Raw genomic sequence first — 17,616 nt, 5'->3', positions numbered from 1 at the left:
GCGGTACTTGGGGCGGGGCCTATGCTCTCGGGGCGGAGCTCCTCAGGCCTGGGGCGGGGCGTCGGGTGGAGCCGCTGCGGCCCCGGGCCTTGGAGCTGCGCGTGCGCGGGCCTGTCTCCCACCGGGCTTGCGCACCCGGATGTGGTCACTCCGCGTGGGGGCCCACTCGGGCGCAAGGATAGGGCCCCGGGGGCACCCGGACGCTGCTTCTGCGGAGAGGCGTCTCACGTGTACCGGAGAAGAACTTGGGGCGGGATTGCAGAATCTACCCGGCGGGACAAGGCGGGAGAGCACGGCCCTCCACCACCCACAAGCCGGCTCGGGAGGCCCGAGTTCGGCCCTTGCTGGCGACCTTGGGCAAATCTCAGCAGTGGTCTGGAGCCTCCCTTCCTGTGCGAGGTGGCTGAGATCGTTGGGAAAGGCTGTGTCCCCGCGTGTGCCCGCGCCCTAAGGCATGGCGCGCACGAGCTTCTCCCACCCGCATTAAACAGGCTGAACCGCCCAAAGAAAATGGAAAGATTAAATTATAGCCACACTGACTGGGTTGATTCCCAGCTGTGTGATCTTGGGTAAGTTATTCAACCTCTCTATGCCTCCGTTTCTTCAACTGTAAAATGGGGGCAGTGATAGTACTCCCTCAGTGAGAACGTGTGAGGGTTTAATAGATGTCAGGGGCTGTTACGGTGCCTGACACATGAGGGTGTGAGCTACAATGTCTAAAGAGCTGGACAAGGGGTGGGACTCTCCAGATTCTGATTCCACCCTCACCCTTGGCTGTCGGAAAGCACTCCACCAGGGATACACACGATTGCACAGGAGTTCAAAGCGGTCTCTACCCAGCCTGCCCTGGGAGCTGCTGGAAAAATGACCCTTCACTGAGGCAGAGAGGCGTGGCTTCCTGCCTCACTTCCGGAGGATGGCCTGGGTCCAGCGCGTGAGCAGAGAAGGGACTTAGTGGGTAGGAGGCCCTGGGCAGCCAAGCGTAGGACACTCCATCGTCTTTCCAGAATCATGCTGGATTCTCAGAAGTCCCCTTCAGAACAAGCACTCACAAACCTGGCCGACTCACAACTTAGTTTAATCCTTTATGGAGTGTGTTCTGAATGGGAAAGAAGCCCCAGGCCTCTTCTGATGGCGGGTCCTGGCTTCTGCATTGGGGCCCAACTGAGCTCCATCTTCCCTATCAAAAGGCTGAGGGGCCCCAGGCTCTGTCCCCCATGCCAGGCTCCGCTGGTACCCTATCCCCTTATTGGCCTCACTGCACCTCCTGCCCTACTCCCTGCACTGGTCTGAGACTCCCTTGGCTGTTGGGCATGTGGTGGTAGCCTGGCCCCTGTTCCAGGCAGGCAGGCAGGCAGACAGGTAAGCAAGGCTGGTGCACCCAGGGGCTGGCAGGAGAGATGCCAGACCTCAGGGCCCAGGGTCCCACCGGGAAATGTGCTCTTGAGCTGGAAAGAAAGCAGAACAGAGTAAGGGTTGGGGCAGCCCAGGCAGTCAGGATGGGCATCTACTGCACCCAGTCCAGGAGTACCATGGCCCCATGTGGAAGCTCCAGGGCATTCTAGCAGATGCTTCTGGAATCTGGTGCTGGGCCAGGTTTCACCATGGCCACTCACCATAGTTCACTGCGTTCTAGTGAATCAGAGAACACTAAGGGACCAGACAGGTCCCCAAGCAGCAGCTTTAGTGATAGAAGGAAAGGGACCTTGGAGAAATCCCAGGCCAGACTCTCCAGTCCTGCCTCTATATGAACTTGCTATGTGATGCTGGGCCCATCTTTCCCCTCTGGGCCTCAGGACCTCCCCCCTCCACCCCAAGCAGGATGTCCTCAGCAGCCAGGTATGCTCAAACATGCTCTGGACCTGTGGCTTGAATACACAAGCAGCCTGGAGTGGCCAGTGGGTACCCCAGCAAGCATGGTATTAGCAGGGGCAGGGGCTGGAGGTGGGCCGTGGTGGGGAAGCCCTCACCAAACTGGCAGATGTAACGGTTTCGGGTTTTACAGCGTTGGTCATTCCAGTTGAAGGCAGCCAATGCCTGCAGCTCAACACAGTTACCAAACCTGCCGGTCCAAGATGCCAAGGTGCTCAGGGTGGAGAAGTGAATTATGAGAGTCTGGGAGCAGCTTAAATCTCCCACCCCAGCAGGCCACCTGCATCTGCTGGGAGCCAGACCCTGCCTGTCCCCAGAGGTCCCATCCCTGCTCCCCAGAACTCTCCAGCTCTTCTCAGGGAAGGAAGGGAGCTGTCCGGCAAACCCCCTACCCTGGAGCAACAACCCTGCCTACCCCACTGCCAACACGCAGCCACAGTGGGCAGAGGGGTGGGGGGTGGGGGAGCACTGGGAACAGACAGGCCTAAGTCCTGTGGGCCTTCCCTCCCAGGAGAAGCCCAGGTCAGGCCCACTTTCTCTGTTCCATGGGCTGGACACAGGCATGGATGCTGGCAAGAAGGGTGAAGGAGGGTTGGAGGAGATATTTGAGGCCCTCGGTGACCACAGGGCCTGACCATCTCCACCCCAGCTGTGCCTGCTCTGGGCATCCCTGGGCTTAGAAGCAAGGGCAGGACCTCAGAAGCAGAATGCCCTCAGTACAGGATAGCTGGTGGGCAGGTGGGGTGCATGAATGGATGCAGGGGTACAGGCACTGTGGTGGAGGGCTGGAAGAATGTTGGCATCGGTGTATTGATGTAGGCCAAGTCAGTAGGGGGTGAATGGACAGTAGGTGGATGGGTGGGTGGATGCTGAGGGGATGATGGGGACAGATGGATAGATGGGGGCTATCTTGGGTTCCCTCCCTCTTATGTTAGCTCCTGGAGGCCAGGGTCCTGCTTTCTGATTTGCATCTCCCACCCCCACTACTGTGTCTGTGCCCACCTGTATCTGGACTTCCTTGGCAGCCAGGTACCAGGTTAGGCCTAGGCCCTTCGTGGCTCAGCCAGGTGGCAGGCTAGGTGGCGATTCTTCAGTGCAGTCTGAGGCTTACCCAGGCAGGCCCATGCCAGAAGGTAGACCCCAGGGAGGGAGGCATCCCAGACTCACCCCTGATTATCAGGCTGTCCGAAGGCAAAACTGGTGAAGGACTGGTACTCCCCAGTGGTCCAGCGGAAGGAATCCTTAGCAGTCTTATAGGTGAGCCCTGGGCCGGGGCAGCCAAAGTTGTCTCTACTGCCCAAGATTCTCGAGCCCCACTCAGAGCCTAGGTTTCCCTGAGAGGAGGGCCTAGTCCCTGGAGGCTGCCGTTTCATGCCTTTCCAGCCCCCACCCAACCCAAGCCCCTCCTCCCAGGGGTTCAGCCCTCTGCTCAGCCTGACTACTGACCACATCCTGGGCTCCAAGTCCTTTCCCTACCCTTACCATTGGCTGGTGGGTGCTCTGGGCTTCCACATCCCAGGGTTCCTGAAGCAGGGTGGGGCATCCCAGGCTCCCCACCCACTGTACCCCACAACAAGTCAGGCACTCACCAATCCAGAAGTTCCTGGTCTCAAAGTCACTGTTGGTCACCTCGTTGGTGGTCTCCAGGCGGCCCAGGTAGAAGGCAAGGATGTCCTGTACTTTCTGACTCTCGATCTGGGCTAGCACCCCGCCCTTTCCCTGTAACCCCCAACCTGGGTCAGGCTGGCAGGGACCCAGGATTAGGCAGCCCTTCTCACTACCCACCGCAGCCATGGCGTCACAGGAGAGGAGGCATGTGTGCACGCTGGCAGCAGTGCTCAGTGCTGTCCATCCTGATTCCCAGAGTTGGGGTCCCCCTTCCTCTTGCCTGCCCACCTCTCCTCTCTCTTGTGCTCAGGGCCCAGTCAGCACCCAGCCAGGGTCCTGTCTACAGAAGGGCTTTGTTTCACCTGCACCATGTTTATATATGTTCAGATTTGTTGCCAATGTTAATAAATCAAGAAGAGCCACATGAGAATCTGGATTTCTGGTGCTGTTAGAAAATGCTGAGGTCTGGCCACTCTGAACTCAAATCCTGCATGGTATCCTGCAGCTGGAGCTGAGTCAGGACAGCTCCCCTAGGTGGGGCTTGGGTGAGGCCTTGTCCCTGTGGTCCCTCAGCTCATTATGTAACCTTCTGATTCCTGCTTTATAACTAATGAAGAGAATGAGGCCAGGAGAAGTCAAAGAACCATCTTTTAGTCCAGGGTCTCTCCATGAAGGACCTTGCTTGAGACCCTGGGAGTCCCTGAAGAGGCAGGGGTCACCTGTCACCTGGCATTTCATCTTGGCTCCGTAGTAGGTGTCTGCCTCCGAGGATACCATGAAGCAGTTCCCATCGATCCTCAAGTCACAGGAATGGAAGGGAAAGTGCACCTTGGCTGGGGGATGAGAGACCTGAGTTTGTGTGTATGTACCTTGGTATTATTATCCTCTCCACCCTGCCAGAGAGCTGAGCTCAAAGTACTCCTTCTTCTGGCCACCTGCTCCAGGCTGGAAAGTGGGTGGGAGTCAGTGGGTGCTGGCAAATATGTAACAATCAACTCTCCTTAAAAAGGCAAACAACCCCCCCCCGCCCCAGTATCTGTAGCATTTGCCCATTTCTGTGGTGCAGATACCCCCACCACGGCCAGTTTTAAGGGGTCAGTATGACATGACCGAAGGTGAAGTTTGGAAGTGGTGAACAATGGGCTCCACCACACCGCCGGAGGGGTCCTGGTACAGGACTCACTGGCGCACTGGGCTCCCCCAAAGCCGACATCGCAGATGCAGGAGCACTCTTCTTCCCGGAACCGACCATGCACACAGCGCACACTGCACCGCACTGTGGGGCAGAACAGGAGGGGTAGTGCTTAGCCTGCAGCCACTGGCCCTGCTGCCCCTCACAGGCTTGAACGTGCAGGGGCTGGCCAGCCACAGCAAGAACCCCCTTTCATGATGGAGCCCACGAGGGCTGCCAAATGGCTTCTGCAGTTCGCATCTTTGGTTTGATCCCCAGTGTAGAGAGAAACAAGTTGAGGCTTGGGTCACAGGCCTATGGTCACAAAGCTGGGAAGAGGGGACAGTGGGACAAAAACCTAATTCTGTCCTTTTCCCACCACCCCAGAGCCTAAGGGCCAAATCTGACCCCTTTGCAGCCTAGCTCAGTGTTTCGCAGACAGTCGGTGCTCAGGGAGTGTTGTTAAGGGAATCCATGCAGTGTGCACACTCAGCAAGTACACAGCCAGCATTCCCTCCTGCGCTCGAGACTCTGGGAACCTGTTCATCAGTGCATACGCAGCCCCTGTCCAGGACGTACCACACACACGTGTGTGTGCCCATGTGCACACACCTGGATCAGCCTCCCTCTTTCCCACTTTGGCGGCCACCTGAGTCACCCACGTGCACTGGGTCCCCCAGGCAGTCAGTCCTGCTCTGGAACTCCAGGTGCCCCTCACCTTGGCAGTATCGGCCAGTGTAGCTGGGGGGGCAGTGGCAGTGGCAGGTGCTGACGTTGAGGTATCCGTGGTTCTGGCAGCTCATGCGGCACGGGTTCCTGGGGACCTCTAGTCAGAAGAGGAGGGAACTCCGAGAGGGGGACCTCTATGCAGCAGGCCAGGCAGTTGCCTCCCCAGGGTGTTGAAGGCCAGGTCTTCCAAGACACCCCCTCAGGATGCTGCCCACACCCCCTTCCCCAGGATACTCATACTAACCCTTCATGTAGCTACTGCCCAGGGAGGAGGCAGGCAGGGTGGGGCACTTACCGCAGAGCCCACCTGCATGGTCCCAGGCTTTGAAGCAGCCTGAGACACTGGCTGTACAGAGTGAACACCAGGCTCCCTTCTTATAGGGGACAATTGTCTTCCCGTTCACCTCCCAGTTGCCTCTGTAAGAGCAAGCACCAGAGGTTCTGGAAAGGCCTGGCCTTGGGGGAGGCAGAGGAGGGGCAGAAGGTGGGCATGACCCCTCAGCTCCCTCTGGCTCAGCCACGAGTCAGGGTGAGATAGGGAGGTTTCCCAGGAAAGAAAAGATGACCGTCACTAACAGTGGCACATTCCCTGAAAGCAGGCTAGCACTGCCAGGAAGGGGCTTTGGAGGAAAAGCCATATTCTGCATGGTCAGAATCTTATGTGCTGCCCACTTTTACACCTCTCTCTTTCCTCCTTCTTTTCTCTCCACCAAGGGTTTGGATCAGGGTGTCAGGGCCTTTTGGGTGGGTGGGTAGTATCTCACCCTAGGTGAAAGTATCCCTTCTCACCCCTACCCACCACTGCAGTTGGCCCAGCAGAGGGTGGTGGACCCTGCAATTGTGGGGGCTTACCCTGGGAAGTAGGCACACACAAAGGCCTCCATCTCTGTCTGGCCCACAGAGCAGTGATGCCGCCCACAGCCCAGCTGCCTTGAGGTGGCCCACACGAGCTGCAAGAGACACAGTGGCTTAGAACCTCATCATGGGCCACCCCCACTCCTAGACTGAGCCAGCAGCACAGATGATGCCTGCCTGGGGTGGGAAGGCACAGCTTTTGTTATAAACCAAGCAGACAAGCAGCTCCCTCAACTTGCTGTGGGCCTCAGGAGCAGCAGCTATGCTGGGCAGGGGTATAGGATGGGTGGGAATAGTTTAGGGAGGCTTTAATGGGGAGGATGGGGTGTGGAGAAGGTGAGGGTTCAGCAGACACTTGAAGGGAGGGGAGACTGTAACTGGTGGAGGACTGTGGCAAAAGAAAAACCTGGTGTTATGGATTGAATTATGTCCCCCCAAAATACGTGTTGTAAATCCTAATCTCTATGTCTGTGCTTATAATGCCATTTGGAAATGGGCTGTCTTTGTTATGTTAACGAGACAGGATTAGTGTAGAGTGTGTCTTGAGTCAATCTCTTCTGAGATATAAAAGAGATTAAACGAACAAGTGAGTAAGCAGAGATGGGGGAAGATTGGTGTCAGGACACATGGAGATCTCCAAGGAACCAGGAAATAAGGTGAAGAGACAAGGACCTTCGCCTAGACTGACAGAGAGAGAAAGCCTTCCCCTAGAGCCGGCGCTCTAAATTCAGACTCCTAGCTTCCTAAACTGTGAGAACATAAATTTCTGTTTGTTAAAGCCACCCACTTGTGGTATTTCTGTTATAATAGCACTAGATAACCAAAATGAGACAGCCCCCTACAGTGCTGCATTAAAAATCCTGTCTTCCATTGCTGGGCTTCCTCCCACCTCCAGCTTTGTGTTTGAATCCTACTTTTGCTTGGAGGTTATATGTAAACCCCACTGTGCCTGTGTAGTATAATTAAGAATGTGGCTCAGGTAACTTGTGTGAACTCCCTATTTGTAAACCCCTTAAAAGTAACTTGTCTCTTTGCCCTTGGGGAGCAGTCTTGGCGGCAGCAGCTCTGACTGACTCCTTTTCCTTGTACAATGAAATAAAGGTGACTTTCATGTTCTCCCACCTCAGTCTCTTGTTTATTGGCCAACATGAGTCATGCTGAGAAAGAACCTGGGGTTTCCACCTAGTAACAAAGACACCTGGACATCGAGAGGCTTGTGACAGATTTACAAACATCGCCACAGCAGCTCACTTATCCCTGTAGACCATTCTTTTAAATTTGACTTTGTAGTTCTTCCATCAAGAGGAAGAATCTCTTCCTCTTTGAATATGGGCAGGCCTTATGAGTTGCTTTGGCCAATAGGATGAGCAGAAGTGATGCTGAGCCAGCTCCCGAGGCCTTTCATTTTCTACTCACTCAAAAAAAAAAAAAAAAAAAATTTTTTTTTCTTTCTCAGAACAGCTACCACAGATCAAGCTCAGGCTGGCCTGCTGGAAGTTGAACAATCACATGAGGCAGAGAGAAGCCAGTTGTGGCCATTCTAGACGGCCTCTCCCAGCCAATCTGGCAGCTGATTGCAGTTGCATGAATGAGCCCTGCCAAGCGAAGAACCTCCCAGCTGAGTCCAGCTCAAATCACTGGCTCCCAGAATCGTAGGCTAAATAAATTATTGTTTTTAGCCACTAAGTTTTGGGGTAGTTTTTTGTGCAGCAAAAGCTAATGGATAGCTTTTAGCAGTATTCAAAACTTAAATTTAAAATCTCAGAATCAGTGACAACTTGGAAACAGCACACATAGTTAATACAAAGGAACAGCTAAACAAACTAGTAGTCACGAAAAATGACAAATATGAGCCTGAGTTGTGCAGAGAAATATGAATTCATAGTCATACATATGCATCCAACAGTTAGAGCATGTACTTTCTTTTTAGAAATGCATGGAACTTTTACAAACATTAACCCCTCACTAAGCCATGAAGCAAGTTTCCACAAATACCAAAGAATCAATATTCTACAGATCCCATTCTATGAATGTAATGCAATAAAATTTAAATAATTTAGAAGTAAATAAAAGAGAAAACATGTTTTGGAAGTTTAGATATATACTTCAAAATCAAAGTCAACCTCATAATGGAAATTAGAAAACACTTAGGCCTAAATGACAATGACAATGAAAACACTAAATATCAGAACTTATGGGATGCAGCTGAATACGTCTAGAAGGACGTTTATACCCTGAAATGCATACAGTAAAAATGAATAAAGACTTAATATTAATACACTAAGAATCATGTCAAGATAAAAAAGAATAGTGTAAACCAAACAAAGTAGAAGAAAAAAAATAATAAAAACTAGCAAAAATGAATAAAAAAGACAAACAGGATAGAAACAAACAGAATGGTGATTTGTTGAAATGACTAATAAAACTGACAAACCTCTGGGAATATTGATCAAGAATAAAAGAGAGAAGGCACAAATAAACAGTACTTAAAATTAAAAAAAGGGACATAGTTTACAATATATATTTTTTACATCTGTTTAATCCTAGTTTTAAATATCTGGCAAGTCATGAATTATTATAGCCAATAAACTGGAAAATGTGCAAAAAAATGAATAATTGATTAGAAAATAGAGTTTGGCAAAACTGTCTCAAGAAGAAATTGAAAACCTGAAGCGATCTATAACCGTTTTTAAAAGTTGAATCGGTAGTTAAAAATCTGCTAATATAGGCACATACTTACACAGAACAAACAGTATAATAGGCCCAAATAATTTTACAGGAGAAGTTAGGAAAAACCTTACAGAAATAATTCCAGGGAATAGAAAATGAAGCAAAGCCTCAGCTCACTTCATGAGGCCAGTATGGCAATGCTACAATCCAGCTAAGAGTAACATGAGATATGAGACAATTTAGAGGCCAATTTCACTATCAAATAATACTTAGCAAACCAAATTGAGCAGTGAGGTTAAAACACAATATATACACACACCTCATATCACGTTAGAACAAGTAAACAGAAGTGATATTCAAAACATATAACAACCATCAGAGTATGGGTCCTTGCCAATCAGAACAGTGCTGGGCTAGAGCAGGGGTCAGAGGCCCACTACTGTGCCACGTATTGATCCTTTGGTTCTTGACCATGGGGGCTTGTTAAGTATCTTTAATCAGGAAAATGCAAATTTAAAAAAATGGAGTGAGGTGCCATTTCAGTCTTGGGTTTGGTAAAAATTAAGAAGCCTGACAATACCGGGAAGTAGGAACTGGTTTGTTGGTGGGAGTACAGTTGATGCAATTACTTTGGCAATACCTGATAAAGTTGTGCGTGTCCCTTATAATGCAGCCATTTTGCTTTCAAGTATTTTCTAGACAAAGTGTAGCTTCTTCTGAGATGATCCCAGCTGGCCTCAGGGGCCACAGTGCTGGTATCTTACCTGGACCTGCGACTGACTCACCTGAGTGTAGTGGGTACAGGTGGCATTGTGGGCACACTCAGCTGCTGCATGGTTGTACTGCTGGCCCTCTGCAAACCACAGGCTGACAACTTCGACAAAGGATGCTGAGGCTACTGGCAGGAGCTGCACATTCCAGCCCACCTGTTGGGTGTGATGTGGGGCAGACTCCAGGCTTGGTGTCAGGGCCCCGCAGAGGGCTGCCCTGTTCTGAGCCAGTCGGGCCAGGCTCTCACTCCAGTCCTGGGGTTGTACAAAGAGAGACACCAGCACGGGACCCTGGGTGAAGGGGCAGAGACTGACAGGCCAGACCTTATGATTTAGCCCCAGCCATCTCCCGATCATCCTCGGGGCGCCAGCCCACACAGAGAATAGAGCACTAGACTAGGAGTACTACCTGACAGGCTGCCTAATCCCCCTGAGCTAGCTTCTGTCACTTCCCAGGGGCCGGTGAGGATCAGACACGACCTGCAAGTGCTCTCCCAAGGTGTGCTGGGAAAAGCACAGGTGGTGCTGGATACCTGACCACCTGAGACAATAAGGTACCTATAGAACAAGATTGTTGTGAAGAATAAATGGGATGTAGGGAGGAAGGTGCTTATTAGCTTGGGACTGACCCACACTAGGCATTGATTTTATCTCTGATGAGGGTTCCCCTGGGGACCTCAGCAGCCCCACACCACTCTAAGGGCTTCCATTTCCCCTTTGTATTAAGAAGGGGTTATCTGGAATCCTAAAAGTCTGCAGGAGTGCCTACAGCCAGAGTCACAGGTGTGGGGGGGAGGGGCGCAGGGGAGGGCAGGGGGACACACTAGTATCTTGCTTTGAAATGCCCTTTTTAAGACCTTGACAAAAAGGCCACAAAAAGTGTACAAACTGCTAACCAGCTGATCCCAGCTGTCCCCCCTGCCTGCAGGGCCCCAGGTGGGGCCATCCACACCCCAGGCGTTATAGCTGGGCTGATGGGGTATAGGGAGTCAGACCACTGTTTCGGGGAGTACTCTGGCCACCCAGTGCCTGGGCTGGGGAGGTGTTAGAACTGTTGCAGGGAAGGGCAAGTCGGAGAAGCGACTCTTCCCTTCCTGCCCACCCCACCCCCACCTCCTGGGAAACTGACCCCAGAGCTCTCAGGGTCGCCGCCACCACTGCCAGCCACACTTAGAGGAGGTTATGGGAGGCAGCCGTGGGGAACCTGCCCACCCTCTGCTCTCAGGCCTGTTAATATCTGCTGAGGCTGCTGAGGTCCCAGACTATGGGGCCAGTGTTTCCAAGCCCCAGGATGATGCCCCCAACTGCACAGTCCCAATCAGGGTGGTGGAAAACCCTACCCTATCCCCTGCTCCCACTGTGAAATGTGAATCACTGAATGAGCAGGATCTTGGGAGAGGCCCCCTCGCAATGGCCATGATCACACAATCCCCCTCCACCCCAGCAGGATGCTTCTCCTTCCCTGTCTCCCGCCCTCTGATCCTGCTGGGACTTCTTTGTGAAACTCCTCTTTATTGGAAGAGGAGTCTCTGGCTCCTTCGTGTCTCCTGGTCTCCGTGGCAACAGGACGTGAAGGAAGAGTTCTGCTTTTCAGGCAAGTGTGAGCTAGGGACCCAGCTGCTCTTCAGGCAAGTGTGAGCTAGGGGCCCAGCCTCCTGCACTGGGGAGGATGAAGCTGCAGAGCCTCCCAGCAACAAGGGAGGGCCATGATCTCCCCAGTGGGCAAGGTGACTGGCTGTCCTCGCCTCGCCAGCACAGGTGGAAGAGTGCCTGCTGTGGCCCCCTAGCCTCCTTTGCAGGGGCCTGGGTTGGGGGCACTCACCATTCTCTGCATGTTGGCCGCAGTGGGGTGGACCCGGCTTCGCAGGCGGTTGTGTAGGGAGAGGAGCAGGAAACTCTCCTTCCGGCTCAAGGCTGGGGGTGAGAGAGATGGTGAGGCCCGCGTGAGCAGTGGGACCAGGGCTTGGGTGGAGGTCACCACAGGGAGATGAGAGTGCAACCCTGACCTTAGGAAGCCAGGCCTGAGGACTACCCGAGAGGTGGATGGTAGGTGCACATGGGAAGGCAGGGAGCCAGGGAGATGGAGGAGTCTGGTGGGATGGGGCTGGGTGTGAGGAGGGTGCTGGTCCTGGGCTTGCAGCAGCTCTCTGGCTGGGCCTCCTCTTGGCCATCGAGGCTTTTCTGGGGCTCCAGCCTGGTGTTCCTCACCTCTTTGACCCCCAACCTTGCTCCCACCACTTTCATCTTTCTTCCTCTCAGGACCACCTTCCCTCTCCATCTCTGGACTGTCCTGAGGGGCCCATCATTAAAGTCACCGGCACAGCCCAGGGCTCAGGCATGGGAACTGGCTTCCACAAGTCCCTGTGCACCCTCCACAGACCTCCTAGCTCCTCCACCTGTCCTCATGAAGCAGCCCACTTACCTCTGGGCATCAGAACTGGCTTCTCCTGCAGCTGGAACAGCTGCATCTCTGCCCAGGTGATGCCAAGGAGAGCCAGGAGCACGGGCAGGAGGCCTGGCCGTTGGCGCCAGCCCCCTGGCCCGGGGGAGGGTGTTGGTTGCAGCATGGGTCTGCTAGGCACTCTGGCCCGGCGGGCTCAGAGTCCAGCTGCTTCCCAGGCCTGCTGGCTGGAGCTATTCACAATCTTGAGGAGTCAGGCTGGGCTGGGCTGGCAGACAAAGCAGGGAGGCTGGTGAGTAATCTGTGTGTCCAAATAGTCTCCTGTCGGTGCTGGCTTGTGGAGACAGACAGCTCCTGGGTTCGCCTCCCTTCTTCGGCCTCTGGCCTGTCCTGCCTGCCCCGCCCACAGCAGACAGAGCAGTGTGCACTGACCCCAAGACCCTGCTAATCATTGCAGGATTATTAGCACCCTCGGGGAGCCCTCAAAGACCCTGCTGATTGGCCCGCAGACATTCCAGGCCTATGGATTAGTGAGTGGTGGCTGTGCCCTGGCTGAGGTGGTGTCCTCTTAGCCCCTTGGCAGCTTCCACGAGCCAGCCTCGGGCCTGGGGGAGAGGTTGGGGCCTCGGCAGTGTGCCCTGTGGGCGGGCAGTAACCGGGCAAGAACCCAGGGGAGTTCTTCCCTTTCTTGGGAAGCTCTTCCCAACCTCCAGTCATGAATTAAACATACTGAAAGGCAGGTGGTAATAGCACACCAGACAGGTGCATCTAGTTGGGGAACCTGGGGCAGTGGGCTGGAGGGGAGTGCACTGGGGCTGCACCTGTGGGAGGAAAACAGGTGTCTTAGGACAATCTTTGCGAGCACAGTGTGGGGGGCTGGACCCCAGCTCTGGTGCCCCCCCACCCTCATCCACCTGACCTTGGGACAGGACGGGGCAAAGCAGGGAGGGAGGAGAGCACGTGCTGCCCTTGGCTGACTCAGCTCCGCTGGGAACAAGTCTGCAGCAGACAAACAGGAGATGTTGCGGGAGGGCAGCAAACCCCCATGGTGCTTCAGGGCCTGGCCGTGCCTACCTAATCCTGCTAGAATAAGGTGAAGCAGATCTGTACCACAATTCCCACTTCTTAGAAAAAAAGAGGCTGTTTACAGCCAAATGCCAAATGCCCACTGTCATGGATTGAATTGTGTCCCATAAAAATACGTGTCAACTTGGTTAGGCCATGATTTCCAGTATTGTGTGGTTGTCCTCCATTTTATGATTTTCGTAAGTGTTATAAATCCTAATCTCTGCCTGTGGTTAAAGAGGATTAGGGTGGGATGTAACACCCTTGCTCAGGTCACATCCCTGATCCAATGTAAAGGGAGTTTCCCTGGGTGTGGCCTATACCACCTTTTATCTTACAAGAGATAAAAGGAACGGGAAGCAAGCAGAGAATTGGGGACATCACACCACCAAGAAAGAAGCACCAGGAGCATAGCACGTCCTTTGGACCCAGGGTCCCTGTGTGAAGAAGCTCCTAGTTCAGCGGAAGACTGCTGACAAGGATCGTCCTCCAGAGCCAATGGAGAGAGAAAGCCTTCCGCTGGAGCTGACGCCCTGAATTTGGACTCCTAGCCTACTAGGCTGTGGGAAAATGAATTTGTTAAAGCCATCCACTTGTGGTATTTCTGTTATAGCAGCACTGGATAACTAACACACCCACATTCCTCTCAGGGCAGATCAAACTTCATCCAACCATCCCAAAGGACAATCTTGCAAGACAACTACTTCCTCTTGTAGGAGTTTGCATGACCTCTGACTCCTGAGCCAGCACCCTCTCAGAGCCCAATGTCAACTCCTTGGAAACTCTGCTAAGATACAAGTGGGCTTTGGCTTTCCCAGGCGGACACTGATGGGATGGGGATATCATCGTATCATCGTGGGTACTGGGGAGTGGGGGCAAGGCCAGGCACAAGCACCCCTAAGCCAGCCTGGTGTTGTATGTCCTCCATGATACCCAGAGCCTCAGGAGTTCCTTTTCTCTCAAGTGGAGGACCTTGGAAACCTCAAAGTCACTACATCCAGCTCCCAGCAGTCCTCATAACAGCTACTGTTTTTACAGAGTTTACACAGCACTTTCAAGTGTGATTTTAATTTAATCATCACAATAACTCTGGGTGGTAGCAGATGCGATGTCAATTTTGTAGATGAGGAAACTGGAGCTCAGTGTGTCTAAAGGACTTGTCCAAGGCCACCCAGCAAGCACATGGTACCATTTCAACTAATCCAGGCTTTCTGTCTTCACATTCCCATTCCTTCAATTCACATCAGGGATCTTTTCGAGTTCAATTTCCACAGCCTTGTTCTATGCTGGGTAATAAAACAACCAACTCTTGCTCCTGGACTTCAATGACAAATGAGACTAGTTCTCCCACACAGCACAATGCTAGGCACTTGGGACAGGTGGGAGGAAAACACATTTTAGGGCTTGGGGTAGAGCAACATTTTTTTCTGTTTTTAAGTTGTGGTAAAAATATACATATAATAGAACATATGCCGTTTCAACAATTTCTACATGCATAAGTCAGTAACATTGATGACATTCTTCAAGTCGTGCAGCCTTTCTTGCTATCCTTTTCCAAATTATTAGCATTAATATAAGCTCACTGCCCCTTAAGCAAAAACGTTCCCTTTCCCCCTCCCTCTCACCCCTGGTAACCACTAATAATCTTGGTTTATATATACCTGCTTATTTCATATAGGTGACATCATAGAGTATTTGTCCTTTTGAGACTGACTTATTTCGCTCAGCATGTTTTCAAGGTTCATCCATGTTGTGGCATGCATCAGGACTTCATTTCTCTTTACGGTTGAGTAGTATCCCATTGTATGGACATACCACATTTTGTTTATCCATTCACCTGTTGATGGACATTTTGCCTATTGTGAAAAGTGCTGCAAAGAACATTGCCGTACAGGTTTCTGTTTGCATTTCCGCTTTCACTTCTTCTGGGTATATACCTAGGGTTAGGACCAGGGGTGAAGCAACTTCTGTTGGTTCACTACAAGAGGATGGCAGGGTGTATCCAGCTTCAGCAGCCAGAAGAGGTAGAACTGAGTAGGTAAAACACCAGACTTCTGAAGGCCTAGATTCTGAGATGCTCTGTGTGACCCTGGGAAGGTCACTTCCACCCCTGGGCTGAAGTGTCCAATGGTGTGAAACAGGGATCACAGCCTCGGCTGGACTTCCTCACCAGGGCACTGCAACATGGTTTATGGAATTTCCTCCTGGACCCAGGCTTTATACTGCAGCATACTGAGTAGTTGTGTGGGTTTTAAGAATGGGCATCCCCTTCTTGCAAGGCAATTTCTCCCAGGTGAGGCTATTATAGAGTCTATATGCACCATGTAGATTTTACTTTTTACTTTTTACTGCATTTGCTTTATCACATATTTTTATCTACCCTTCTTCAGCTCATGCAGAGCTTCTCTTACTGTGTATTTAAAGGCTATACAATGTTCAGCCATTCTATCTCTTCCTGAAGCTGCTCATTTTTTCAGAGCTGTGATGGTCCCCATAAGGTCTCTTTAAGATTTACATTTAACTCCAGGAAAGTATCTACCAGTTACGAGTCTATTTTATTTTTATAATTTTTATTGTGCTTTAAGTGAAAGTTTACAAGTCAAGTCAGCCTCTCACACAAAAACTTATAGACACCTTGCTACATACTCCCAATTACTCTCCCCCTAATGAGACAGCCCACTCCCTTCCTCCACCCTCTTTTTTCGTGTCCATTTCACCAGCTTCTAACCTCCTCTACCTTCTCATTTCCCCTCCAGGCAGGAGATGCCAACATAGTCTCAAGTGTCCACCTGATCCAAGAAGCTCACTCCTCACCAGCATCCCTCTCTAACCCATTGTCCAGTCCAAACCATGTCTGAAGAATTGGCTTCAGGAATGGTTCCTGTCCTGGGCCAACAGAAGGTCTGCAGGCCATGACCTCCGGGGTCCTTCTAGTCTCAGTCAGACCATGAAGCCTGGTCTTTTTACGAGAATTTGGGGTCTGCATCCCACTGGTCTCCTGTTCCCTCAGGGGTTCTCTGTTGTCCTCCCTGTCAGGGCAATCATTGGTTGTGGTTGGGGACCATCTAGTTCTTCTGGTCTCAGAATGATGTAGTCTGTAGTTCATGTAGCCCTTTCTGTCTCTTGGGCTCATAATTACCTTGTGACCTTGGTGTTCTTCATTCTCCTTTGATCCAGGTGGGTTGAGACTCATTGATGCATCTTAGATGGCCACTTGCTAGCGTTTAAGACCCCAGACGCCACACTTCGAAGTGGGATGCAGAATGTTTTCTTAATAGAATTTATTTTGCCAATTGACTTGGATGTCCCCTGAAGCCATAGTCCCCAAACCCCTGCCCCTGCTCCGCTGACCTTTGAAGCATTCAGTTTATTCAGGAAACTTCTTTGCTTTTGGCTAAGTCCAATTGTGTTGACCTCCCCTGTACTGTGTGCTGTCTTTCCCTTCATCTAAAGTAGTTTTTATCTACTATCTAATCAGTAAATAGCCCTCTCCCACCCTCCCTTCCTCCCCTCTCTCGTAACCACAAAAGAATGTGTTCTTCTCAGTTTAAACTATTTCTCAAGATCTTATAATAGTGGTCTTATACAATATCTGTCCTTTTGCATCTGACAAATTTCACTCAGCATAATGCCTTCCAGGTTCCTCCATGTTATGAAATGTTTCACAGATTCATCACTGTTCTTTATCGATGCATAGTATTCCATTGTGTGAATATACTATAATTTATTTATCCATTCGTCCATTGATGCGCACCTTGGTTGCTTCCATCTTTTTGCTATTGTAAACAATGTTGCAATAATCATAGGTGTGTATGTATCTGTTCGTGTAAAGGCTCTTATTTCTCTAGGATATATTCCAAGGAGTGGGATTGCGGATCACATGGTAGTTCTATTTCTAGCTTTTTAAGGAAGCGCCAAATTGATTTCCAAAGTGGTTGTACCATTTTACATTCCCACCAGCAGTGTATAAGTGTTCCAATCTCTCCACAGCCTCCCCAACATTTATTCTTTTGTGTTTTTTGGATTAATGCCAGCCTTGTTGGAGTGAGATGAAATCTCATTGTAGTTTTGATTTGCATTTCTCTAATGGCTAATGATTGTGAGCATTTCTTCATGTATCTGTTAGCTACCCGAATGTCTTCTTTTGTGAAGTGTATGTTCATATCTTTTGCCCATTTTCTAATTGGGTTATTTGTCTTTTTGTAGTTGAGTTTTTGCAGTATCATGTAGATTTTAGCGATCAGGTAGTGATGGGAAATGTCATAGCTAAAAAGTTTTTCCCAGTCTGTAGGTAGTCTTTTTACTCTTTTGGTAAAGTCTTTGGATGAGCATAGGTGTTTGATTTTTAGGAGCTCCCAGTTATCTAGTTTTTCTTCTGCATTGTTAGTAATGTTTTGTATACTGTTTATGCCAAGTATTAGGGCTCCTAATGTTGTCCCTATTTTTTTTTCCATGATCTTTATCATTTTAGATTT

The 17,616-nt window shown here is 51.0% G+C and overlaps 1 protein-coding gene across 1 annotated transcript; it reads right to left on the bottom strand.

The window, feature by feature from the left end:
* Positions 1-117: 117 nt before the first annotated feature.
* Positions 118-12,087, bottom strand: LOC100673408 (C-type lectin domain family 18 member A-like). Its single transcript, XM_064273782.1, has 11 exons — positions 11,498-12,087; positions 9,691-9,930; positions 6,233-6,330; positions 5,676-5,797; positions 5,370-5,477; positions 4,664-4,756; positions 4,207-4,313; positions 3,462-3,591; positions 3,040-3,136; positions 1,971-2,062; positions 118-1,448 (listed from the first exon to the last, which is right to left on the bottom strand). Exons 1-11 carry the CDS (start codon positions 11,951-11,953, stop codon positions 1,411-1,413), a joined length of 1,581 nt encoding a protein of 526 aa, XP_064129852.1. The 5' UTR covers positions 11,954-12,087; the 3' UTR covers positions 118-1,410.
* Between the last annotated feature and the right edge of the window lie 5,529 nt (positions 12,088-17,616).

This window comes from Loxodonta africana, chromosome 21 (genome assembly GCF_030014295.1).
Source record: "Loxodonta africana isolate mLoxAfr1 chromosome 21, mLoxAfr1.hap2, whole genome shotgun sequence".
Classification (NCBI taxonomy): domain Eukaryota; kingdom Metazoa; phylum Chordata; class Mammalia; order Proboscidea; family Elephantidae; genus Loxodonta; species Loxodonta africana.
The sequence above is the reverse complement of the archived record's forward strand: the minus strand, read 5'-3'. Positions and strand labels throughout refer to the sequence as shown.